At 50.0% G+C, this 27,216-nt stretch overlaps 1 protein-coding gene across 1 annotated transcript in view; it reads left to right on the top strand.

The window, feature by feature from the left end:
• The window catches only part of LOC138293018 (uncharacterized), a 219,897-nt gene that overhangs the window by 122,309 nt on the left and 70,372 nt on the right, over positions 1–27,216 (top strand). The window contains exon 4 of the mRNA XM_069231984.1: positions 12,534–12,670. Coding sequence (XP_069088085.1) covers positions 12,534–12,670 — 137 coding nt within the window. The remainder of the gene's footprint in view (positions 1–12,533; positions 12,671–27,216) is intronic.

The following is a 27,216-nucleotide window of genomic DNA, read 5'->3' as shown; positions in this document are numbered from 1 at the left end:
CTCTGCTGGTGATTCGAAAGTCCGCTGCAACTCACTATACCTACAGTGATACACGTTCATAGCGAGCCTGGACACCCCCTTACAATTTGACTCCTATTCCCAGCAGTGCCTATGGAGGCTAGCTCAGGAGCATCCCATCTATGGGTTACACTCTTACTAGTTTGCGCGACCCCATGTTCTGCAGTTGCCTTGGGTTGGGAGTTAAAGTTATGCAAACAGTTCATATATGTGATGTACTAACAACACCCCTTTTCTTTTCAGGTCTTACACAAGCTTTACAGTGTGGGTGGTGGTCGCCAAAGCATGGGGAGGGGGGAGGCTGGGGCATGTCTCTTGTTTTTGATTGGCAGATGGTTAGGTTCAAGATAATTACATGGAAAATCCGAGGGATAGGTGCCATCAGGAAGAGACACTCAGTGCAGCAATGCTTGAAAAAGAGGTGAGTGCAAATAGCATTCCTACAGGAGACTCATATGGCAAAAGGGGCGAAAGTCCAGTTGCAGAAGCGGTGGAGGGGACAATGCTATTGCACCACGTATTCAAGCTATGCACTTAGAGCCCTAATATGCATATGTCCAGGGGTTCCTTCCCACCTCCTGTCAACAAACATTGACCCTGAGGGCAGATATATATTAATAGAAGGCCTCCTGGATGGTAAGTCAGTTCTATTAGGCAGTATATATGCCCCTAAAGCGGCACAAGCAGCATTCTTCTCAAAACTCTCTGTAGTATTGACGCACTGGGTTCCCATCCCTTGGATATTAGGGGGTGACTTTAACTACATACTTGATCAGCAATTAAACCGCTCACACCCTCCACTCGAGTGTTCCCTCGTTGTGTTGACTGCTACATTATTCTCCCAGTGGCTTCAGCATTGGTCACTTCTAGACTGCTGGAGATCTTTATACCCAAACGTGATTTAATTCTCATACTACTCACATGTGTATGACCTTCCTGTCAGGTTAAATAGGAACTTCTGTGACCCTGCTACCTGACTCCTAGCAACAGAGGCAGAATACCTAGGTAAGACCTTCTCTGACCACAACCCATTGGACCTACAATTGGAAATGGGAACTGAACGGCAACCGGTCCCCACTTGGAGACTACAGCCAGCCTTTTTAGAAGACCAAGCACTTCGACACATGACAAATGACACACTGACACATTACTGATAATTGAGGCACATCCAATTCTAAGCTTATGGATTGGTAAGCAATAAATGTAGTGCTGGGCAGCAACTTTATTCTCATGGTACTGGGAGTGAGGGCAACAATACACAGAGACCTAATGCAAACAGAAACATAATTGAAAGCCCTAGCGACTGCTGCCAGAATAGACCCTACAGCACAGGCCGACCTAGATACAGCACTAGCCAAGCACACACAGTTAGTGGAGCAGTTACGCGGTGTTGACTGTAAATCATATCACGCCAAAATGCATGCTGAAGGTGATAAGGCCGGACGTCTGTTAGCCTGGTTGCTTCGCAGTGCCAAACCCCTCCTAACACATTGTAGGGATTTGCATCTCCCCAACAGTGCTGGCCCTCCAGCAGGTACAAATACATGAAGCATTCATAGCACACTATTGAATGTTATGAGATCCCCGCAGATTAAGAGGACAGCCTACACAGTTTCTTGCAGGATGTCAACCTCCCGTCTTAACCCCATTAGAAAGGGAAGACTTTAACGCCCCTCTCACGAAACAGGAAATCATGGGCTCAATTATGCGAGTAGCGAGCAATAAAACACCGGGTCTAGATGGGCTCCCTGTCAAGTTTTATGAAGCGTACTAATCCCTACTCACACCCAAATTGCTTGAACTCTACCAGCTAGCGGCCGACGAGGGGCGTCTACAATAGAGTATGCTGGAGTCATTATTGGTTTCCCAAACCGGGTAAAGGATCTGGCTTCCTATCACCTGCTATCCATGTTAGGCTCTTATTATAAGATACTGAGCAAGATTTAGGCGAGCCGCCTACAAGGGCTCATGAAGAGGCTGATACATGCGGATCAAAACAGGTTCAACCCTGGGAGATCCACTACACTGAACATACACGGACAATATAGAGTGTTGGAGCAAGCCCCACCCCACTGGCCATTCGTTTAGTACTTGACCTAGAGAAAGCGTTCGACACAGGGGACTGGGAGTACCTATTCTCCACACTGGTAGCATTTGGGATCACAGGGAGGCTACAGGGTTTGATACGACCGCTATATGTAGAGCCACTGGCAAGGGTTTGGATAGGACAGCGTATCTGTCCCTGTTCCAAATAAAGAGAGGAACACAACAGGGCTGCACACCGTCCCCCCTACTTTTTGCCCTGGCCATGGATCAATTGGCTCAAAAACTATGTCAGTTGGGAAGAGAACGTGGCATCCTGGTATCAGGAGAAATTATACATTTTCATTGTATGCAGATGATGTCCTGATTTACCTTTTGGACATCCGGCATGGATTTGCCCCGGTCCAGACACTTTTGCAGGACTTTCACATGGCATCTGGGCTGCATGTGCACTGGGCAAAGTCCTGCTTATTCCCCCTGCACCAACATTGCCCCCCACTCGACTTCCTCATAGAGGACCACAGACTGAAATGGGAAAACCATACATTCCTGTACTTGGGTATCAACAACCAACATGACAAGAAGGATTTATTAGATAGTAATTTTATGAAAGAAGTAAGGGCCATATGTATGAAGACATTTTCCCATAGACACAGAATGGGTAAAACCCTTTGATACATCTGCCCCTAACTTCCTTGAAGCCCCAGATGGCCTTCTGGAGTACCTTACTTCTCACGGTCCGAGGTAGAGTGACTCTGGCAAAAATGGTGATGCTCCCCCGCCTGTTATATCTTTTTCCAAAATCTATCCCACAGCATACCCCATCTACCTTTCATGCCTTACATTCCACCCTAGGGTCCTTTATATGGAACAGTGGAAGACTCAGAGTTGCGTTTCGTAAATTACTATTACCCATGACAAAGGGTGGCCTGGGTGCCCCCAACTTTGAATATTACTGTTTAGCAGCGCAGCTGCAGTGGCCCACATATTGGTTGGTGGGATGATGCACAGAAGAATTAGGCCCTCTCAACCCTGTGCAGGCACAAGAAGAGTTGCAACATGTTTTCTTGCCATAAACACGTCCCCCTCTGACATCAAATAGCTTACCTCAGGTTGCCTATGAAAGTCTTCGTAGAAGCCTGAAGCTTACACCAAAAATGCTACTTTACTCACTAGACATACCACTGCGATCAGTATCCACCTTCCGCGGGATGTCGGGTAAGGTGGGGCTGAATGCATGGTCGGTGGCGGACATGTACAGACTGGGTGCACTGTTCCGGGAGGGCATGCTCTTGACATATGAACAGATACAGGATGAATATGGGTTGCCTGCGGGAAACTTTCTAGCATAAGTGCATTTGCTAGCAGGGGCTCTTCATCCATGTGGCCTCACTGATATGGAACCGGACCCCCACCCACTAATACAGGTGCTATATACGATGGGTGAAAGGCGTAAGCTTATAACGTGGCTAGCATGAGCACTTACACATGCTGTGCAGGATCCTCTAGTTGCAACCCAAAGGGAATGGGAAAGAGACCTGTGCAAAGAGCTCACCGCTAATGAGTGGAAGAAAGACATTGAGTACCCTAGGCGGGTGTCACCAAATGTGAAATTTAGTATATTCAACATAACCTTCTGCACAGAGCGTGTCTCATGCCCGCTTCCCTATTTTGCATGTTTTGTTCACTGTTGGCATGCCCACGGTTTTTAAAGACAAGGGCCGATATGGAACATATGTTCTAGGACTTTCCGACAGTGATAGATTATTGGGCTGAGATACACAGCAAAATAGAATGGGTGACAGGGCGTTTAGACTTGCACTCCATGGAGGAGTCACAGCTTGGCATCTTTCATAGATCGCTGGTTGCCAAGGCCAGCAACAAGTTCATCGACCTAGTGCTACTAGTGACCCATAGATTTATTGCTATGCATTGTAAATCCCAGGTATTACTTTTGGGTCTGCAAACCCGAATATGCTCCAGAACCCACATCTGAAGTTCAGTAAATGTACCCCTATGCAAATCACTTGCCCTTGCATAGGCCAATGATTGTTGTTGCATTTGAAAAATGTTTACTTGAGCCAATGCTTGTTTTAGAACTCGTGTAGGAATCTGGGGCACGTGTTTCCTAAACTTGTGGCATCCTCATGAGTCAGACTGGGTGTGGCCAGGTACAGCAGCCTCATGACTCAGACTGAGTGTGGTCAGGTGACTCAGACTGGGTGTGGCCAGGTGCAGCAGGTATTTAAAGCCACACCAGTCTTAAGGTTATTGCTTGCTGTCACAGGTCTTCAGGTGTACAGTGGGATTCTCTTCTCCTCTGTGCCAGGTCCTGAATGGTCTGTTTAACAGCACAGCATTGCGGATGCCGATCCTAGAAAAGAAGAGATCAAGAAGATTAGCATCATAAAAGGTGGTAACACGCTGCACGCGCTTGAAAGGCTTCTTACCGGGTACCTTTGATAGTTGATTGCCGAATATTCAGACAGGCAGCGTGCATTAGAAGGGCATGTTCTCAGTGTCCTTGGCTACTTGAATACTTGCTGCCTGCCGAATAATAACGCGCATTGTTGTTAGCTTGCAATGACAGTGCAGATTTGAGCGCGTGTTGGATAGTTGTTATTTTAATTATGTGCTTCGAACATGTTTGTTATAGTTGAGTTTTATGTAGCATTTTTGTGATACTAATCACTGCTTATGATAAAGAAGACTCAGTGCTTGGCACACACTAGTTTCAAAACATGAATCAAAGGTCTGTTTTTTCCATGTTCAATTGTCACTTTGTTGTAACAGTGATGACACCAATTACATATGAAAGTGAGCTTTAGTATATTAGCACTGTGCTCTCTGAGTGATTAAAACACTAAACAGTGTTCTTTCCGATACTAACACGCTGCCCTGATTAATCCCTGAATATTTGAGAAGTATAAATACTTAAGAATTGATTCTCATTCTTTATCGCCTCTTATATATGTATGATTGTGAGTGTGATTGTGTTTTAGAAAGCCTCATCAAGACCCAATGAGCAAGACGTACACTGAATTTCTGGAAGCGATCAAGGTGGGAATACATGTAAATAGTGTAGAAGGCTAAACATTGTATCTGGTTGCAGGTTCCATACTGTTTCTTGAAGATCCCTAGAGAGAGGGGAGAGCCATTAAAAGTGGTAAAGGGTACCCTGACAGGTACACCTAGTTTGTGGGAATCAGCAAAGAGTAGTATATCAGTAACATGAAAAATGTTATTTAACTAGTGTTTACTTCGTCATAGGAGATATCTGCTCTTCGTAGACCTCCGCTAGCCACCCTTAACCTGCCAGGCGACGTGCGTGTTTCTCTCTCTCTCTCATCTATCCCCTTTCCCTAGGAACGTTCCTGTGCTGATCACATACAAGTAAGTGGGAGGCACACAATGTCTAGGTGGAGTTTAGAACAAGCAACTTGGGTCAGCATTGTGTTTCCATTGGACGAGCAGGTTAGTGCTTGACAATTACCCAGTACAGCCCAGTGGCGGGCGGGCACCCTTAAGTGGGGCCAAGCAGAAATGGTAGACTTGAGGCATCAAGAGATTAGGGGCTGTAGAAAATATTCTATAGTCGCAGACTGGGAAACACTATTATCTGCTTTACATGTCCACCCAATGCCATCTGCTGATCCTCCTGGCGATTCCTAGGCACCATTTATGGTTTGATCAGAACACTCTATACTCTAGAACATTGCAAGTGAGGGCCCTCCTACCCCATGTACCACCACAAGTTGAGTTAATAATGTGATATTAGACTAAGCTTGTAACTCAGACCAGATTGAGGGTAAATGTAACTGTACACCATATGCCAAAAGCTCATCACATGACGGTTTATTTGTTATTCTGTTGTTTCTGTTGAAGAAAATTATGACCCATTCACTCCTACCATTTTTTTTATGCATCCTGATTATTATATGATTGAATTGATGTACGTCATTATAAATTTCAATTCTGTTCGATTTTCTGGAATGTATTACTGTAACATATCCTCAATAAAAATGGTTCAACAAAAAAAATTGTGGAACTCAAATTACATCGCTAACCAACCAGTCGAGCCCCCACCCAACAAAATCACCATCCCCCCTTAATGCAATGCCAGCTGAATCAAAATAAGCTTGAGAGAACTGCTTCAGGGTATAGATATTAGAGTTGTTCTTCAGATGAGTTTTTTGTAAAAACAATACTTCTGAAGAGAAAGAGCCCAGCCTCCTAATCAGGCTGCCATATTTCCATCTATTTGACGTGCTAGCATTGCATCCCATTACACAGGTACCTCTTGCTGGTTAATAGTGACCCTGTATTGCTCAGTCACAACAATTTAAATCCTGCTTCAATTCTTATCTTTTTTAATATTTGTGGCCCACTCCATCCCTGTATCCCGCCCTAAAAACCCAAAGGTGCCCCAGAAAAAAGAAGAAAATAAATAACAGTGAAAAAAGAAGTAAGAAAGAAAAAAAAAGAACCCTAAGCCTAGCGAGAGGGGAATACCCTCTCACAGTGTCTCTAGCTACACTGAGTGCCATGACACTGCACCCTGCCGTACATGTGTCCCTCCCCTCCTCGCTCATCACAGTCACAATACATAGCACAGGGTTCAACAACCTAAAAAGAATTTATCACCAAATACCGGGCTCAAAAGCCAAAATGAGGTAGATCTTACAAATTTCATTAAGCCTTAATTGCAATTCCTCTAATATGAAACCAAAGACTCAAGAGTTAAGATGAGTACGATCTCAACCCACCCACCTTGGACCTCCATCAATCCTGACAAAAACCCAGTCCTGCTCAAGAGTCCAACAAGAATATATCCACATTATAGCATGTTGCACTTTGGACTGATTAGAGATCTGCTCCAAACGCTCCTGAGCCTCTGAGAAATTTGTAAATAAATGAAACTGCCCCTTAACCAATACTTTCAGCTTAGATTGTTGGACAATAGATGCTTTAATACCCTGTGCTTTAAACAAGTACAAAATTTTTTAGGCATTGAGGTGCTGAAGCAGACATGGTTCTTTCAACATCTGTGTGTCGTGATTCTGAGTTGCAAACAGCTGGAAGCACAAGAAAAATGTAATCCTTATCAAAACACATCTATCATGCTAAATATACCCCTTGTGAACAGGACACAACTGGATGTTATAGCCTCAACCATGTCCCATTAAGATCAGGAACTATTTATGGTTTATGGTTTAGGTCCCCATTATAAGATAAGTGCTAAATTCCGATCCCTGTGCACACTGGTTTGCACCAGGATCAGAATTATGAGTTGTGTGATAATCACACCCTCACATTTCTCCCCTGATAGATTCCGACAGGACAAATATGCTGAAATGTATTGGGAGGGAAAAGCCCTGTAAAAACAGCAAAATATGTGGAAATCAGTGTAGTAAACATGGATGGAGTTGAAAACTCAGAATAGGAAGCATTTACCACACAAAGTAAATATCTCACCCTGGGGTAACAGTATTTACTTCATGGAGTAAATACCCTTCCCTACTCTGACCAGATTGTAATGAGAGCCTTAGTCTTCTGGACAGTGCCAGCTTTTAGTCATCATCATCCTATGTAACACTTCCAATACATTGATTTACTCATATATTACTTGTTATCTCTGTATAACCTGTGCGTGCATTAAAAGTGCTCTTACACCCTACATTGGTATGTGTATCACTATAAATGAAATTAAATGCATGTGAGAGAGGGGCTATAGAGAGATGCAGTAAATCCGTAGAGAAGGAGGTCATGGGGGGTAGACAGTAACAAAGGTTGTCCCATTTGGTGCCACCTGGGCTAAAGCCAGCCCTGTTTCTGGAGCAGCATGTGAATGCTTCTCCTGAAGTCTAGACTTCTGGGCAAGATGTAAATGCTGTGTCCTCTCTCTCTGGCTTTGAAGTATTTTACAAAGAAGTTCACTTTACACTATTTCATGATCAACCAGAATGTAGGAAAGAAGTCGCATTTTATTTATTTAACATTCACAATGCAGAGGTCCATTTAGAGGGTGGCGGAGCAGGAGCACCACTGTAAATTAGCACTGCTGCTGCTACACAATTTCACAGTTCACCTGTTCTGATTAGGATCGCATCACAAGATGAGGACTAAGGGTCAGATGTAGCAAAGGGTTTGCGAGTCGCAAACGGCGAAAAACGCCGTTTGCGAGGCGCAAAAGCCCCTCTGCTATGCAGAAATGCATTTTGCGAGTCAGATCCAACTCGCAAAATGCATTTCCGACTTGCAATGCTATTCAATTTCATTTGTGACCGCGAAAGCGGTCGCAAATTAAATCGCAGTTACCATCCACTTGAAGTGGATGGTAAACCAGTCGCAAACGGGAAGGGGTCCCCATGGGACCCCTTCCCCTTTGTGAATGGAAAAAAAATATTTTTTCAGAGCAGGCAGTGGTCCAATGGACCACTGCCTGTCCTGAAAAAAACCGAAACTAAAGGTTTAGTTTTTTTTTTTCCAAGTGCAGCTCGTTTTCCTTTAAGGAAAACGGGCTGCAGATGGAAAAAAAAAACTGCTTTATTAAAAAGCAGTCACGCACATGGTGGTCTGCTGACTCCAGCAGGCCACCATCCCCGTGAGTGCCCATACTCGCAATGGGGTCGCAAACTGCGACCCACCTCATTAATATTAATGAGGTGGGTCTTTGCGACCCCATTGCGAGTTGCAGAAGGTGTCTGAGACACCTTTCTGCATAGCAAATTGCGACTTGCAATTTGCGAGTCGCACGGACTCGCAAATTGTAAGTCGCAATTTGCTTTGTTGCTACATCTGGCCCTAAGTCCTATTCCAGTAGAAATGCTTTTTTGCACTGCGATTGGCATTACGACTTGTGCAATAATTATCACACTCTAGAAGTTTTCCCTTGATAGATTCCAGCAGGTCAAAACCATTGAAATGTACTGCTGGAATTGCCTATAAAAAGGCAACACATACAAACGTTGGTGTGTTAAATACTGAGTCTGCATGTTATGCACCCCTTGCGAGTTGAAAAATTGAAATGGAAATTATTCACCACCATGGTAAATACAGTGCTTCATTAAGTAGGGGGTTGATGGTAGCCACCGGCACTCATTTGTGGGGACCAGCACTTTTTTCTGCATCAGACACTTAACATCAGCAACAGAGGGAAAAACACACAAAGCAGAATTAGAGAAGAAGAAAAAGAAAAAAACGTCACATAGGAAGAAAGCATGAGCCTACTAGTGTGAGATAATGAGAAAGGGAGTGTCTCGTAGTGGATTAAAGATGCATGATGTGGGTTTAAGACTACGCAGCCTTGGTATTTGGTGCACCAATATATAATTGCACCGGCCACAGCTTCTGAACTGAGCTTTGGACACCGGCACTCATGTTTTTACAAACTAAGCACTAGGCAAATTTCTCAATCTGGAGCGATGGCCCCCATGCATGGAAAGAAACATCACTTCACATCAAGGCCACTGATTTTGGGGGGTTTTCTGAAAACAGACTTCCAATTTTGGAGTTTATTTTCAGTAAACAAAACAAATTGCTGAGTTGGCTCATCTGTCACGGCACCAACTGGCAAAGGGTGAGTACCTTCCATTAAGCCACTGCTGCAGGGGCTCCACCGAAATCCCGGTTAGCTTGGCATGAAATCCTCAAAATGTAACAGCCTCTGCTGACCTGGTTGGCCAGCGAGCTGCTTTGTAGGGTACAAATGAGTTCTCTGGCCAGTCCCTGAAATCTCTGGTCTGCAGGTAAGTGTAGTTGCATCTGAAACAGAGACCATTCATGCTTCAAATAAACTCTGCAGTAAATAGATCCAAGTTCCAGTTGTCACGGTTCCGCGATGCTCTGCCACTCCTTCTAATGGAATGCAGAATAGAACTAAATTTTAAAACGTATGCATAAGACATAATGCGCTATGGAGCAAAGGCCCAGAATAGATGCAGAAATGGACCATATGCAACAAAGAACCTCCTGCAGCCAGTGCAGTGATCGCCTGCCAACCAAATTCCAAAATGCTAAAACAAACAGGAAGGCCTCTGGGAGTACAACTCATAGCTCAAACATTCTGCCTTGAACCACATGCATGCATGCCAACAATTTGACATAGTAATGATTGGGATAGTGAAAAAATAGGGGAATTTATTTTCTCCATTGACTAACATTGAAACCAGTGCCAACTCCTTATCAGATTCAGGGTGCAGCCCTGCCTCCTGTGAGGCCACACATTTTGCCCCTTGCCTTTCCCAACACTGCACAGTATTTAATTTAGCAGTGTTTAAGAAAATACAACTTTTGTGTTTTGTGAACACAGCCAGTGTGCAGGACAGCCCTAATGGCGTTATCCCCTGGTTCCTGAAGAGGGCGAGGTGAAAGCTGTGATTCATCTACAGAGGTAGATGACTGGATTGCCCATGTGAGGGGACTAGTTAAATTACAATTTCCTTGCACAGAAGTAATCCATTTTATTTAGCAGACAGGCTACACATGCCTCAGACAGAAAAGTATAACTGCTCAAATATGGCTATTAGGGCTCACATCAGTGCATACCTGAGACCAGTGAGAAGCCACACGGAGCAGCAGGGACAGGAGATGCAGCACGGTTCCAGTTTCTTATAGCTGATGTGCTTCCAGCCCTATCAAGAAACTGGGAGAGGGATTGAGGTGGGTCTTCCCCATTTTCAAAACCTTGACTTACTCCTACGTCGCTTTGTCTGTCTGGTTCCATGTTGGGAATCATGGCTTGCTGGTTTCAATGTCCTGCACCAGATTCCTGCTCTGCTGTTGCCATGGAGCCTCCGAGTTACCAGCACAAAAGCCAAGGTAAGTAAAAGAAAGTGGCTTCTCTATGCATGTGTATATGTGTTTGTGAGTGAGTGAGAGTGAATGAGAATGAGTGAAAGTGTATGAGTGTGTTTGAGAGTAGCAATGAGTTGCACCAGATTCCAGTGTCACTGAGTGTGAGGGTGAGTGTGTGTAGTGTGACTGTAAATGAGATTAAGAACCAGTGATCATGAGCATGTCTGTGTGTGAGTAACAGTGAGTGGGATTGAGAATGAGTAACTATGAGTTAGCGTGAGTGACGGGGAAGAGAGTTATTGTGGGAGGGAGTGAGTATGAGTGAAAGTAAGAGTATGAGTGAATGCGAGTTTATGTGTGTTTGCGTGTTTTATGATTGTGAGTATGCAGTTCGCAATGACATACTCAATATAATTCTGGGCTTACGGTGGCATGCAAGGTAGCCTGCTTCTACTGGCATATTGGAAATAATTTTGGGCATAATGAAGGACACCCACGGCAAAATACAGGCCCAGGCATTCATAGAAGTAATTCTCGGAATAGGGTCCCCTGTGGAAAAATGGTGGCACTTGCATAATGGATAAAATTCTTGACATGAGGGCATCTGTGGCAAAATGCTGGCAATGAAGCATTGCAGGTAATTTTTGCCATAAGGTAGGATACCCTAGGCAAAATGCAGACCCTGAAATACTGGAAGTAATACTTGTCAATAATGGTGCTGTCATACTGGAGGTAATTATTTGAATCCGAAAGGGCAGTAATAGCTTTGTGGGGCTGAGGGGACAGGTTAGTGAAAGCACACCATGATAACATGCTGCCTCTGAAATACTGAAGGTAGTTTTTGACATATGGACCGCCCATGGTGTATGGACAGTATCAATAGCAATGGAGAGGTGTATGTAATTATTGTTACAAGGGGGTACCCATAACAAAATGCTGGCATTGGCAAAATGAAGGTAATTCTTAGCATATGGAGAATTTTGAAAAAAGTGGGGTGAGCTCCTAGCAGGTATTACACCCCCACTTTCAAACTTCACCAGCAGCCACTGATTGAAATAGAGGGGTTTTAAGGAGGAGACAGCTCAAAATAAAGAGACTTTAGACTTTAAAAATCGTGAGACTCTCACCTTAATCATGTCTGTTGGCATGTATGCATGTGTGCCCAGAAAACCAACCTAATCTTCAGGAAAATGCTGAACATCGAGCTACTCAGACAACCATAACTCAGAAGCTACACCCTAGACACATCAACCCTGTAACACAAGATTACAGGAATCCTGCTGTGAGCGATCAGTACAAGCAGTTTTGACCCTTTAACCCACATTCCCTCCACACCCCACACTGCCTCCTCATCCCTACCTTTATCATCAGTGTTGATTCCCATGAACCTAGTGGCTAAAGTTGATGTTCACCCAATAGTAATCTGGCCATAATATCCTTGCACTGCATTTAACCACCAATCTGTAACTGTTATATTGTATACGTAGCTCTTAGCAGAGGCAGGAAGGCATAATCTTGTCATGATGCAAAGCATCAAAATAAAAAGTTAAATTGTTTTTTTTCTTGAAGCGAGCAGAGAATCACAGTGCCTCTGGTTGTGAGCTCCATCATCTCTCTCGACTCCTGAAATGCTAAGTTTATTAAACTACCTATGTTTAGACTCTTCTTCTGATCAGCCCTCACCTGCAGGTCAGGACCCAGGACAGAACATGAAGGAAGATCTTCTGCAACAGCTTGAGGTTTTCAGGAAAGAGTTGATGGAGGAGACCACAGCACCCAGGGAACCACCACCGGGACGTCTTCTGAAGGCCAGGTGAGCTCTACTCCCTGACAGAAGGACTAGAGTGAAGTATCCTTCGATTTATACAGCCCTGCCACTCTATTCACACATTTCTCATAGTGACAGGAGCTAACAGGATTAGAGTGAAGTATCTATTGGTTTTCACAGACCAGCCCCTCTGTGTACACATTTCTCATAGTGACTGGCAAAACCTCTCAGGTTAGACAGACCCCCGGTATTAAAGCTGCCCTAAAGGTACTCAGAGACCGCACAGGACTCATGTACCATAGTATCTTTCAGGTTACACAGATTTCACTGGCATAAACAGCAGAGCTGACTTTTAGGCTGCACAGACCTCGGAAACAACACAGCAGAGATATTGTTCAGGCTACTTAGACTGCATAGGCCTCCACTAGCAGAGATATCACTGAAGTAACACAGATCTAAGAGGCTTTAGATAACCGGGTTAGCTGTTAGGTTATTGAAATTGTAAGAAAGTTAATTATTAATTGGGGTGCATGTTAGCCCACCACAGGTAATTAAGTCATCAATTGGTTATGGTAATAAAGTCACAAGGTGTCAATATGTTAAACCTTACCACAGCAGCTGGTAGCTATGGCACAGAGCAGACATGCTTAACTTAGAGAAAATGTGTAAAGCATTAAAAGTAAAAAAAACAGTTAAAAAGTCAAAAACACAACACAATAAATAACCCACTTCAAGTTATAAAGATAGGGAAATGTAATTAGCAAAATTAATCAAAACAAAAAATGCACTAAGGGACACCAGATATATGAATTAAAACAAAAATAAGAGAAAAATTAGTAAGATAAAGTAAAGTGCCAGTAGAAAGTACTGTTCAAGTGTGACCGGTCCCTGGGTGTGATTTCAATGGAGCACGGATCGATTACATCAAGCAGGATTATCCCGATCAAAGTTTTTACTTTCTCACTTAAGGCCAGATTTAGATGTTTGCAGTCACACTGCCAATCCGCGTTGGGCACAGACCAGAAAATACCATCATGGTGACGGTCTTCCGCCCACCGTATTTAGATGTTACAATTCTGCTGGCGGTTGAATAGTGGTGGTTCGCTGACAGCAGGAGACAGTGGCAGGAATCTATGGTCTTTGTGTAATAGCAGGTGCTATGGAAGAGTTAAGTGATGCACACACACTGTCCTTTAGCCATAGGGGTACCCCGCACTAGACACTACACAACACAACACATGCACACAATTACCCATTGCCATTCCGACACAACCCGTACAATGCAAAAAACACACATTGACTTACATCCATGACACAACATACAAACACCACTGACACTGCACCAATACACGACACAACCACAACAAACAACACAACTGCACACTCAGCTACACAAACCTACTCACAAACACCCGCTCCTCCACCTCAACCAGCCAGTTGCATTGCATTCACACATACACATACTGACCCACACATACAGCTGCCAGCACAACATGGGAGGTACAGGTCCCCTGGCAATGTGCACACATGGACACAGTTAGCACGTGTGAATGTATTGTTATTGTGCTGCCAGCATTCATTTTCCAATAAATACTGGCACCATAATGACAGTTGCGTCTGTATGCAATATTTGTTGTGTATTCATGTGTCCACATCCGAGACTGTCCCACTCATGTCTCCAACATATGCATGTCACAGTGATAAAAAAAATAATGTGACATGAATGTCTCCACTGTTCCCCACCTCCCATGCAGTGCCAGCCAACGTACCCTGGCAATGCGGCTTCCCTACCTTGCAGTCCGTCAAAGGGAGGTGCTATGTTTTCTCCTTGGCTCGGTGGCAGCAGAGATGGCAGGTGTTGTCCAGTTGTGTCCAGTAGATGACAGGGGGAGTAGAAAAAAGGTGAGTTTTCACCCCTCTCCCACCCAGTCCATCGGCTCAGTCATGGAGGTTGGACCAACACTTTTTACTTAGCAGTAAAGCACATCTAAATCTGCACAGCGGGAAGGCTGGCAGCAGCGGTCCTGCCAGCATCCCCTTTTCCCTTTCCCGCTGGCGATGCAGGCGGTGTTACCTTGCGGAGACTGTGGTACAATTCTGGTCTTTCATCTATGGGACTGCCAACATCTAAATATGGTGGGCGGACTGCCATAGCGGCGGGCAGGTTTCCACTCGAAAAGCCGACATAGGGACCATTGCTGCTAACATCTAAATCAGGCCCTTGGGGCCAGATGTAGCAAAGGGTTTTTCCCATTCTGTGTCAATGGGAAAATGTGTTCGTACATATGGCCCTTAGGGGGTCATTCCAACTTCGGCGGGCGGCGGAGGCCGCCCGCCAAAGTTCCCCCGCCAGAATACCGCGCGGCGGTCATTCTGACTTTCCCGCTGGGCGGGCGGGCGACCGCCAAAAGGCCGCCCGCCCGCCCAGCGGGAAAAGACCCAGCAACGATGAAGCCGGCTCCGAATGGAGCCGGCGGAGTTGCTGGGGTGCGACGGGTGCAGTGGCGCCCGTCGCGATTTTCAGTGTCTGCTAAGCAGACACTGAAAATCATTATGGGGCCCTGTTAGGGTTAGGGTTAAAAACCGCCAGGGACAGGATGGCGGGAAGGGGGTCAGAATCCAGCAGCGCCGCCATGGAGGATTCCTATGGCCAGGGGAAAACCGGCGGGAAACCGCCGGTTTCCCTTTTCTGACCGCGGCGTCAGAATTGGCCAGGAAGCACCGCCAGCCTGTTGGCGGTGCTTCCGCGGTCGTTGGCCCTGGCGGTCCATGACCGCCAGGGTCAGAATGACCCCCTTAGTCTCTTAAATAGAAGTCAAAATCTTCCAGTGGGGCAAGGCAGCAGGCTATATCTGACAAGTCTCTTCAAAGTCAGATAGGTATAAAGCGAGGTCCTGCTCAAGCCATTAGTTCGGGCAGGAAGAGTTCAGAGTGGACAAAGTCTAATTTTGCACCCAGGGAAGTCTTCTCATCAGCTGGATGCTTTTGGCACCTTCACCTATTCAAGATTTATGATATCAGACTTAATCTCTTTTTTGAAGCTCAAATTCCTGAAGTGAAGTGAGATAGCAGGCTGTATTTGGGAAAGTCACACTAAAGTTGTATAGGCTTTCCACAAGTTTCCGATGGAACTGGTTTTCCAGGTAGCAAAGAGCTCTGAGTGGACCAGCCTGATTTTCTTGCCCAGCGAGGATGCGCCTTGGGTGGATTGACTTTGGTGGGTGGTTCAGGAACTCTGGCAGATAGGAAATGCATTTTTTTTTTAAGTCAAATGTTTTCAGAAATTTCAGAATAAGTTCTTTCAAACACCACTAAGGCTTCCAGGACCACATGAACAGCACTAAGGAGTGGGGACTCAGTTCAGCAGGGGCCACCAGCAGGCCCATTCCTCTTCTAGTTGCAAGTAGTCACTTGTTACTCCAGGAAAAAAGCTTCTTGTAGCTTTTGATGTCCCTTTAGCCATACGGGAAGTCAGTCAACTGACACTTGGAGTACACTTCTTGCCACGGGTGTAGTTGCTACACCACATGCCATAGCCTGACGGGAGAGTTAAATGTGCCAGTCATGAATTATCTATTGTTCTACGTTTTAGGGGTCAGAGCACAAACACTGGGCACTGAACAGCAGCACCCTAGTGTTCAGAGTCTTCAGGGATATTGCTACATTTGCACAGAATTCACAAGTTATATCTTCTAACAACAAAGTCAGTCCTCACATTACAAATATTGTATGGTTTTGCCTTTAAAACACAGCATTCTCTCAAGCTAGATATTTTTTGAAAGTTTGCACTAAGACAGAAGAGCTCTGGCATACACTACCCAGTTCATACAGACTTAGGGGGTCATTCTGACCTCGGCGGTAAAAGGCGCCTACCGCCGGTCAGAAATCCTCCATAATCCCGCCGCGGTCGCGGAAACCCGCCACGGTCATTCTGACCCGCAGAAGGCAAACCTCCGAAAATCCGACCGCCACAACAGACCGCCAGACCAGCGGTCGGCGGAAAGGTGGAGGTGACCAAACCTCCACCGTCACGCCAACAGAAATACGCCCATCCCATTACGACCCACGAATCCACGCGGCGGTCATTCAAACGCGGTATTCCATTGGCGGGACACACCGCCGCGGTCAGAATACACACAAACGAACAAAACTCAGCCACATTGGACGATTTGAATCCCACACACCTGATACACATACACACACCACTCCCACACACACAATACAATATAAAACACACACCCACATCACCCACAAACCCCTACGCTAAAAAATTCGTCAAGAAGGCAAGAGCGAGACACCAGCATCCAAAAAATAACAGCCACAGCCACTCAACACCATCACCCACACACTATCCACACACAAAACAACACACACCACCACACTCAACTCACTTAAATACACATACTCCACCCCACACATCATACACACCACCCCATGGCACCCCAAAGACAACCCCGCTTCACAGACGAAGAACTCAGGGTCATGGTGGAGGAAATCGTTCGGGTAGAGCCCCAGCTGTTCGACACACAGATACAATACACCAGCATTGCCCGGAGGACGGAGCTATGGCAGAGGATTGTCGACAGGGTGAACGCAGTGGGACAGCACCCCAGAAATCGGGAAGACATCAGGAAGCGATGGAACGACCTACGGGGGAAGGTGCGTTCCATGGTATCCAGGCACAACATCGCCGTGCAGAAGACTGGCGGAGGACCCCCACCTCAACCCCCACAATTCACATCATGGGAGGAGGAAGTCTTGAACATCCTGCATCCTGACGGCCTCGCAGGAGTCGGCGGAGGAATGGATACTGGTAAGTTGAAGCTTCAATACTGCTTCCCCCCCACCTGCATGCCAAATCAGACCCCAAACCTCACCCCCATCCTCGAACCCCACCCTCACCCCCACCCCCATCCTCACCCCCACCCTCACCCCCACCACCATCCTCACCCCCACCACCATCCTCACCCCCACCCCCACCCCCAGCACACCTATTCCCCGCCAATGTCTCACCATCACAACCCACACATCCCAAAACCTAGGCCTGCATGCGTCCACTAAGCATGGACACCCATCACCAAAGCATGCCCAATGCATATACACATCCCCCCCACAAGCCACCCTCACCAAAGCCCCCACACACGAATGCCAGCACTTGGGGACACGAGAACCCACAGATACACCCATATGCCACACATGGAAACTATAACCATACCTCTATACCCCTGCAGGACCCGACCGTCAACACACCGCGGCGGAGGGGCCAGAATTCTCCACACCCCCCACCCAAGAGGCCGTCAGCGATGACAGCAGCTCTGTCGACCTGGACACCGATGACCAGCCCGGACCATCGGGGACCTCTGGACAGTCGGTTCCCCTCACACAGGCCCAGGCCACTACAGACCCAAACCCCTCTGGGAACACCAGCACAGCTCCCACCCAGCGGGCCCATGCCTCTGTGTCCAGGGCGCGTCAATCTGCGGTGTGTCTACCACTACAGGGCACCCAGGATAACCCACCACCCCAACAACAACAGGGACCTGGGGGCAGTGGTAGTGGGCACACCGGCCAGGGGGCAGAGGCCCAGGGAAACAGGGGAACTCGGAGGGCAGCTGTGCGACAGGGGGGGGAGGAGAGGCCCAGGGAACCCACTCTCCACGAGGTCCTCACCACCATCATGGGAGCATACAACCGCTCCCAGGAGACGATGGCGACGGTACTGGCCCGGTTCCAGGAGATCCAGGTGCTGCAGGAGGAACACTATCGGGGGTACAGGGAGGACATCAGAGCCATCAACACCACCCTGGTTACCATGGTAGGGCTGCTGCAGGACCTCGTCAACAACAGGGCGGACACTGAACAACACCCAAGGGCCCCTGCCACTAGCCTGGACCAAGAACAGCCAACCACCTCCGCCGGCGCTAGTGGACAGGAGGCCCCCGCACAGCAGCAGCCCACCAGACCCCCACCTCCTGCAGGAGAAGAACCACCCCGCAAGAGGGCCCTGAGATCTCGCAAGAAGACAGAGTAGGATGTCAAGACCCCCGCCAGCAACGGATACCACCTGATGTCATCCCACTGTCCCACATTGTCACCCTGTCCATCCTTGAACTGCCCATGCTCCATCTCTCCACAGGCCTCTGGACAATGCACCTGTGTGACTGTTACTCTGGACTCTGCCATGGACATTCCTTCACCATAGCCCCCACCCACTTGAAACCACCCATCCCATTTTGAGCACTTAAATAAACACCTATTTTGCACCAAAATATCTGGAGTCTGGCTGTGATTTCAATAGATTGTAATTGACATGACAGTGCAAATATGTCCTTGTACATGGTGAAGTCAACAAACAGCTGCCACAAAGCTGTAGTCCATGGGGAAACGAAGCACAGGACTCGTAGTGGGGACCCCAGATCTGAAATAGGGAGGGAAAAGCCAAAACTCAGTCATCATACACTGGGGGAAATAGACAGGCAGCAGAGATGCTGGAGAGTAGTTAACATTTACTAAATTATCTTTGAAATGTTACCTGTGTCCTATTGGAAGTACTGTTCAATGATTCTGTCCCTGTTGTCTGTTTCAGCCCCGTCGTCTTCCTCCTCGTCACTCTCCTCAGGTTCCACCGCTGCCACAACACCACCGTCTCGACCATCCTCCTGCAGGAAAGGCACCTGGCGGCGCAAAGCCAGGTTGTGAAGCATGCAGCAGGCCACGATGATGTGACACACCTTCTTAGGTGAGTACATTAGGGATCCACCTGTCATATGCAGGCACCGAAACCTGGCCTTTAGGAGGCCAAAGGTGCGTTCGATCACCCTCCTAGTACGCCCATGGGCCTCATTGTACCGTTCCTCTGCCCTGGTCCGGGGATTCCTTACTGGGGTCAGTAGCCACGACAGGTTGGGGTACCCAGAGTCCCCCACTAGCCATACACGGTGTCTCTGTAGCTGTTCCATCACGTAAGGGACGCTGCTATTCCTGAGGATGTAGGCGTCATGCACTGACCCTGGGAATTTGGCATTTACATGCGAGATGTACTGGTCAGCCAAACACACCACCTGGATGTTCATTGAATGGTAATTTTTTCTGTTCCTGTACACCTGCTCCCTGTCTCTTGGGGGAACCAAAGCCACATGGGTCCCATCAATGGCACCAATTACGTTGGGAATATGTCCAAGGGCGTAGAAAACACCCTTCACTGTAGCCAATTCGCCCACCTCAGGGAAAATGATGTAGCTCCTCACGGATTTCATCAGGGCAGACAACACTCTGGATAACACCTTCGAAAACATGGGCTGAGACATCCCAGAAGCAATTCCCACGGTTGTCTGAAATGACCCACTTGCCAAGAAATGGAGTACTGACATGACCTGCACCAGAGGGGGAATCCCTGTGGGTTGGCGGATGGGGGACATCAGGTCGGGCTCCAGCTGGGCACACAGTTCATGGATAGTGGCACGGTTAAGACGGTAGGTCAGGATAATGTGGCGTTCTTCCATTGTCGACAGGTCCACCAGCGGTCGGTACACGGGAGGATTCATCCGTCTCCTCGCCCAACCCAGCGGACGGTGCCTAGGAAGGACAACATGGAGCACACAGTCAAGCAACCCACAGGTACGTACTCACAGCTAGCACAGTAAACGATTCTCTATGCAGTGAATGGCGTGTCTGAGTGGCTATGCAAGGCCTAGGCCTGTGTGACGCTGTTGAAATTGAGCCATGTGGGCCCTGGAAATGGCGGCTGCCTGACCTGTGAAGTGTGACAATGGGATGTGAGGTCAATGCGCTGGCGTGGCACACCGCGGCGGGCGGCGGGCAAAGACCGCGGCGCAAAGCCGCATTGGTTAACATTGAAGCCTATGGGTTTCAGGAGCCAATGGCGAAGGGCGCCGGCGGTGGCGGGACGCACCGCCGCGGTACGCACCGCCGCGGACGTCACCGCCATTTTCTATCTACTTATCCACTTGCGACTTGAACTTTCACAGGAGAGGACCTATACTGCAAGTGTTGCTGTGACCTCGGTCTGGAAGGGACAATGGCTGCTGCGACTGGGGAAAGGGCCCCTGCCTTCACTGGAGAGGAGTTGGAGAAACTTGTGGATGGGGTCCTCCCCCAGTATGCGCTACTCTACGGTCCTCCAGACCAACAAGTGAGTTTAATTCAATATGGATTTGGGGCCACTGGCTGGCTTGGGGGCCTGGCGGGGGCCTGGCGGGGATGGGGGGCATGTTGGGCCTGGCGGGGGGCATGGCGGGGGGCCTGGCGGGGATGGGGGGCATGTTGGGCCTGGCGGGGGGCATGGCGGGGGGCCTGGCGGGGATGGGGGGCGTTGGGCCACTGGAAAGGAAAATGCTGAGAAACTTGAACGTGGTATTTCTCCCTCCCTGTACGTGTCACATAGGTCCGCGCCCATGAGAAGATCGGGATTTGGCGTGCCATCGCCAAGGAAGTCCGGACCCTGGGGGTCCACCATCGACGGGGCACCCACTGCCGCAAGAGGTGGGAGGACATCCGCCGCGGGACCAAGAAGACCGCCGAGTCTCTGCTGGGGATGGCCTCCCAACGTAGGCGGGGTGCCTGCCGTCAACTGAGCCCCCTGATGTTCCGGATCCTGGCGGTGGCCTACCCTGAATTGGATGGGCGCGTGAGGGCAGCACAGCAGACACAAGGGGGTGAGTACAAGCATTATCTACTCTGTTGTCGCACAGTGGAGGTGTCTGGGTGGGGGAGGAGGGCTGGGGGTCCCCCTAGGCCAGGGCGATATCTGTAGGCTGGGCACCCCCGTAAGCCTCTGTGTCCCCAGCCACCACCCTCAGTAGTTTGTCAGTACAGCCATCCCTGGGCCGTGTCATCCATGGGTGCAGTTGTCAACTCTAGGCGTGTAGGGCATGTTCCACGGAATGCGTAGCGGACCCCAAGTGCGCAACTTAGTGCAGGGGGCATCTGTGTCTGTCATGTCCGCTAACTGTACCGGAGATCCATGTACTCAATATCCCTTTATTTCTCTCTCCCCCCCCCCTTTTTGTTTGTCTTTCTGTGCTTGTGTGCATCAGCATCATCAGGCGGAGGAGAAGTGGCATCGGGGCAGGAGGGAGCTGCATCTCACATGGCCCAGGAGGGCCATGCCACAGAGTCAGACTGGACCAGTGAGACGGAGGGCGAGGGGAGCTCCACGACGGGGACGACTGGACCCTGCAGCGACACGGACACGTCCTCGGAAGGGGGCTCCCTTGCGGGGGTGGCACCATCCGTGCCCCCCGCCATTACGGGTACAGCCACCACCCAGCGCACCATCTCCGCCCTCCCAGCAGCCCCTCAGCGTTCGCCCCGTGCCCGCTCTGCCAGGAAGCCGGGCATCTCCTTCGCCCCAGGCACCTCAGGCCCTGCCCCTGTTACCCCCGCTGCCCTCAGTGAGGAGGTCATTGACCTCCTCCGAACGCTCATTGTTGGGCAGACTACCCTTTTGAATGCCATCCAGGGGGTGGAGAGGGAGGTTCATCGCAGCAATGCGTACCTGGAGGGCATTCATTCGGGTCAGGCTGCCCATCAGCGATCGTTCCAGGCTCTGGCCTCAGCACTGACGGCAGCCATTGTCCCTGTCTCCTGCCTGCCTCTACTAACTCCCTCCTCCCAGTCTCCTGTTCCTCTGCCTGTCCCACCCACACCATCAGACCAGCCTGCATACACCTCAACACCCAAGAGAAGCTCATCCAAACATAAGCACCACAGATCACGCAGACATTCACACACGCAACATTCCGATGCAGACATGCCAACAGTCACTACCACCTCTGTGACCCCCACCTCCTCGTCTCCCTCCTCCCTCCCTGTGACGTCTACACTCACACCTCCATTCACCTCACCATCAGCCAGTGTTTCCATCACCAGCACACCCTCCACTCCAGTCCGCACACGTGCAGTCACCACCCCCACTGCCATTTACACGTCCCCTGTGTCCTCTCCCACTGTGTCTGTCACCCCCTCTTCCACACCACACAAACGCAGCCACCCACCCACCCAACAGCCATCCACCTCACGACAGCCTATCCCTCCTGCACCTGCACCCAAAGACAGCAAACGTGACTCACCTACAACCACATCCTCTCCCTCCACTCCCATTCCCACTGTACCTACCACTCTCCATTGTCCCAAGAAGCTCTTCCTCGCCACTACTAACTTCTTTCCTGACCCTGAGCCCCCCCTCCTTCTCGTCGGGGTAAGAAGAGCACCTCAGCCACCACCAGCCCTGCAGCCCCCTTGACAAGGGTGCAGGGGTATTGGAGCCCGCCAGCCCGCATGTCTGGATCTTCGCCCAGCAGCAAGGGGATAGCCAGCCCACCCCCTGGGAAGAGGAGCAGAAGGCGGAAGGGTCGCCGCAGGAGCCCGCCTTCTACATCCCCCCCGGACACCACCCAGAGACAGTCACCAGCCACAGCTCCAAAGGGAGGAAAGGGCCACAGGCCCACGACTAAGGAGGGCAAGGGCAGCAAGTCGGAGAGGTCAGGCAGCAGGCCTGCTGCCCAGGAGGAGCCCACAACCCCCATAGCCGCTGCCCCGGGAGGAACCGGCACAGCTGCCCCGGGAGAGCCCACCACCCCCATAGCCGCTGCCCAGGGAGGACCCAGCCCAGCTGGCCAGGAGGGCCCCACCACCCACAGCCCAGGTGGGCAGTGAAGGAGCACCATCCCCGCTGCCCAGGAGGGCACCACCAGGCAATTAGCAGTTGGCCATAGACCGTCCGCCGTCTCAAGAACCGCTGAACTGGGCCCCGCCGTCTCAAGCACCGCTGAACTGGGCCCTTCAGGGCAAGAACCGCTGAACTGGGCCCTTCAGGGCAAGAACCGCTGAACTGGGCCCCGCCGTCTCAAGCACCGCTCCGCTGGGCCCCGCCGTCTCACGCACCGCTCCGCTGGGCCCCGCCGTCTCAAGAACCGCTGAACTGGGCCCGCCGTCTCAAGAACCGCTGAACTGGGCCCCGCCGTCTCAAGAACCGCTCCGCTGGGCCCCGCCGTCTCACGCACCGCTCCGCTGGGCCCCGCCGTCTCAAGAACCGCTGAACTGGGCCCCGCCGTCTCAAGAACCGCTGAACTGGGCCCTTCAGGGCAAGGACCGCTGAACTGGGCCCTACAAGGCAAGGAGCGCTGAACTGGGCCCTTCAAGGCAAGGAGCGCTGAACTGGGCCCGCCGTCTCAAGAACCGCTCCGCTGGGCCCCGCCGTCTCAAGAACCGCTGAACTGGGCCCTTCAGGGCAAGAACCGCTGAACTGGGCCCTTCAGGGCAAGAACCGCTGAACTGGGCCCCGCCGTCTCAAGCACCGCTCCGCTGGGCCCCGCCGTCTCACGCACCGCTCCGCTGGGCCCCGCCGTCTCAAGAACCGCTGAACTGGGCCCCGCCGTCTCAAGAACCGCTGAACTGGGCCCTTCAGGGCAAGGACCGCTGAACTGGGCCCTACAAGGCAAGGAGCGCTGAACTGGGCCCTTCAAGGCAAGGAGCGCTGAACTGGGCCCCGCCGTCTCAAGAACCGCTCCGCTGGGCCCCGCCGTCTCAAGAACCGCTGAACTGGGCCCTTCAGGGCAAGAACCGTTGAACTGGGCCCTTCAGGGCAAGAACCGCTGAACTGGGCCCTTCAGGGCAAGAACCGCTGAACTGGGCCCTTCAGGGCAAGAACCGCTGAACTGGGCCCCGCCGTCTCAAGCACCGCTCCGCTGGGCCCCGCCGTCTCACGCACCGCTCCGCTGGGCCCCGCCGTCTCAAGAACCGCTGAACTGGGCCCCGCCGTCTCAAGAACCGCTGAACTGGGCCCTTCAGGGCAAGGACCGCTGAACTGGGCCCTACAAGGCAAGGAGCGCTGAACTGGACCCTTCAAGGCAAGGAGCGCTGAACTGGGCCCCGCCGTCTCAAGAACCGCTCCGCTGGGCCCCGCCGTCTCAAGAACCGCTGAACTGGGCCCCGCCGTCTCAGGAACCGCTGAACTGGGCCCTTCAAGGCAAGAACCGCTGGCCCTTTGGCAGACGTGGCAGGGCAGGATCTATCTCGGGCAGGGCTGCAGGATGTCCTCTGGCCAACTTGCCTCCTCCAGTGGCAGTGGGGTCTGTTATGGACTGTATGGACTGTGGCTTTGCTCTCCCCAGGATGGCCCAGTGGGCAGGCCACCCACTGTATGGACTGTATGGACTGTGGCTTTGCTCTCCCCAGGATGGCCCAGTGGGCAGGCCACCCACTGTATGGACTGTATGGACTGTGGCTTTGCTCTCCCCAGGATGGCCCAGTGGGCAGGCCACCCACTGTATGGACTGTATGGACTGTGGCTTTGCTCTCCCCAGGATGGCCCAGTGGGCAGGCCACCCACTGTATGGACTGTTTGGACTGTGGCTTTGCTCTCCCCAGGATGGCCCAGTGGGCAGGCCACCCACTGTATGGACTGTTTGGACTGTGGCTTTGCTCTCCCCAGGATGGCCCAGTGGGCAGGCCACCCACTGTATGGACTGTTTGGACTGTGGCTTTGCTCTCCCCAGGATGGCCCAGTGGGCAGGCCACCCACTGTATGGACTGTATGGACTGTGGCTTTGCTCTCCCCAGGATGGCCCAGTGGTCATGGAGTCCCCTCGTGGATCTGGCGTCGTGTACTCAAGTGGCTGAGGTGCCCCCCCTTCTCTTCCCCCTGAGGTGCCTGTCCTATTTTCTTTCTGATGCCCCTGCAGTGTTCTCTCCGTGGAGTTCTTGTCGTGGGACTGGGCCTTGCCCCTTTGCACAGGACCCCTGTGATCCACGGACAGTGGTTGGACTACATTTAGTAGCTGTATATATTTTGTACATAGTTTATTTATTTATTGGGATTACTGGTGTACATATTTCAATATATCTGCCCGTTTATGATCTCTTCTTTTGGTCTTTGCATTATTTCGGAGGGGGGTGGTTTGTGGGTTGTGACAGTGATCTGTGGGAATGCATTGATGTGTGTGTTGTAGTGGGTGTGGGTGGGTGGGTGTGTGCCGGTAATCTTTTCCCTCCCCTGTGTCGTAGGTGCAGTACTCACCGATGTCTTCCGCGCCGCCGGGCGTGCTCCTGGTATATGAGCAGGAATAGGAGTGCGGGGATGACCTGCAACTCTGGCTCCATACTGCCGGAATCTCGCGTGGAGTGCGTAGAGGTGAGCGTTTTCCCGTTCGTAGTCTGTTTCCGCCGTGTTCTTATCGGCGGTGCTCCCGCCCCGGAAAAGGTGGCAGATTGGTGGGTCGTAATAGGGTGGGCGGTACATTGTCTGCCGCCGGGCTGTTGGCGGGAACCGCCGCGCTGTTTGTTTGTACCGCTGTGGCGGTCGGAGTGTTAAGTTGGCGGGCTGTGTTGGCGGTTCCCGCCAGGGTCAGAATTGCATATTTTAGACCGCCGGCCTGTTGGCGGCTTGGCCGCCGCTTTATCACCGACCGCCAGGGTCAGAATGAGGGCCTTAGTCATCAGACAACAAAGCTATCAGATCACAGATAGCGGTGCTACCCTCTTTTCTGATTCAGGATTTAGGGCCAGATTGAGAGTTTGGAAAGCATTATACTCTTGCATTTGTGATGGAGTACTATGCCTGCCAAACCGACAATTTGCCCACCCCCTATTTAGTGGTAACACCCCATTGATAAAGTCCCATTTGGCTCCTTTGACCAAAAGTTTACTCCAATGGCTAAACAGAGAAAGGGCATTACAGCGCAGGCCATATTTAGGCTGTAAGATGTGATGCCCTTTTTTCTGTCATAGCCAGATAAAACCTGGTGACGAGGGTCAGAAAATAATAAATGATGACACCCCACAACCAGGTAAAAAAATTCCCTGTGTGTGGGGGCCATTAGTTTATATTGCTTTTTGAGCCCCAAATTACCACTTTCAGAGTTTGTTTTTGAAAAACAAAAACTTTGTAAAAGTTTGGTGGATGGCTGTTCACCAAAATGTTGTACCTTGACTGGAACTAGAATGATGATGGTTCCTATCAAGGTACAGAGATTATCACTGGGCCAGTAGTGGTCTCTAAATTTGACAGACGTAATCAGTCAGGGTGGCAGATGAAATGTCCTTTGCCATTCTGACGGATGGAGTGCCACCTGCCAAACTTTAAATCTGGTCCATAGGTGGCAGAGGTGTCAAACAAAACGCACAAGTCTTACAGCTTCATGGAAAAAGCAGTGCCACAGTTCTGACTATTCAGCTGTTAAAGGCTTTGTATAATGGGACTAGGCATTTTACATGCTCAAGGCTGGGGCAACTATCCATAAGATTACTGAGACCTTCTAGGCTTGGGTCACTGGTACGAGGTCTCTCCCCAAATATAATTCTATTTTTTTTGTTAGTTTTCCAGTTTTATGTAGCGTCAACTGGTACAAGGGCATAGAAGAGCTTTACAGGAACACCAGTTAAATTACACAAGGTCAGGTTAATTGTTTTAGGCACCGTGAGATTAGTTGATATGTCCAGAATAACAGGGCGCTAATCCTATGCTAGGACTCGAACCTTGTTCCCAAGTTCTAAATTTGGCAGCTCTGGCTGTAACACCACATCCTCATCCATGTACATAGATCTTGCAAGACTCAGGCCCTCCCTCAATA

Source organism: Pleurodeles waltl, chromosome 4_2 (genome assembly GCF_031143425.1).
Source record: "Pleurodeles waltl isolate 20211129_DDA chromosome 4_2, aPleWal1.hap1.20221129, whole genome shotgun sequence".
Lineage (NCBI taxonomy): Eukaryota > Metazoa > Chordata > Amphibia > Caudata > Salamandridae > Pleurodeles > Pleurodeles waltl.
The sequence above is the reverse complement of the archived record's forward strand: the minus strand, read 5'-3'. Positions and strand labels throughout refer to the sequence as shown.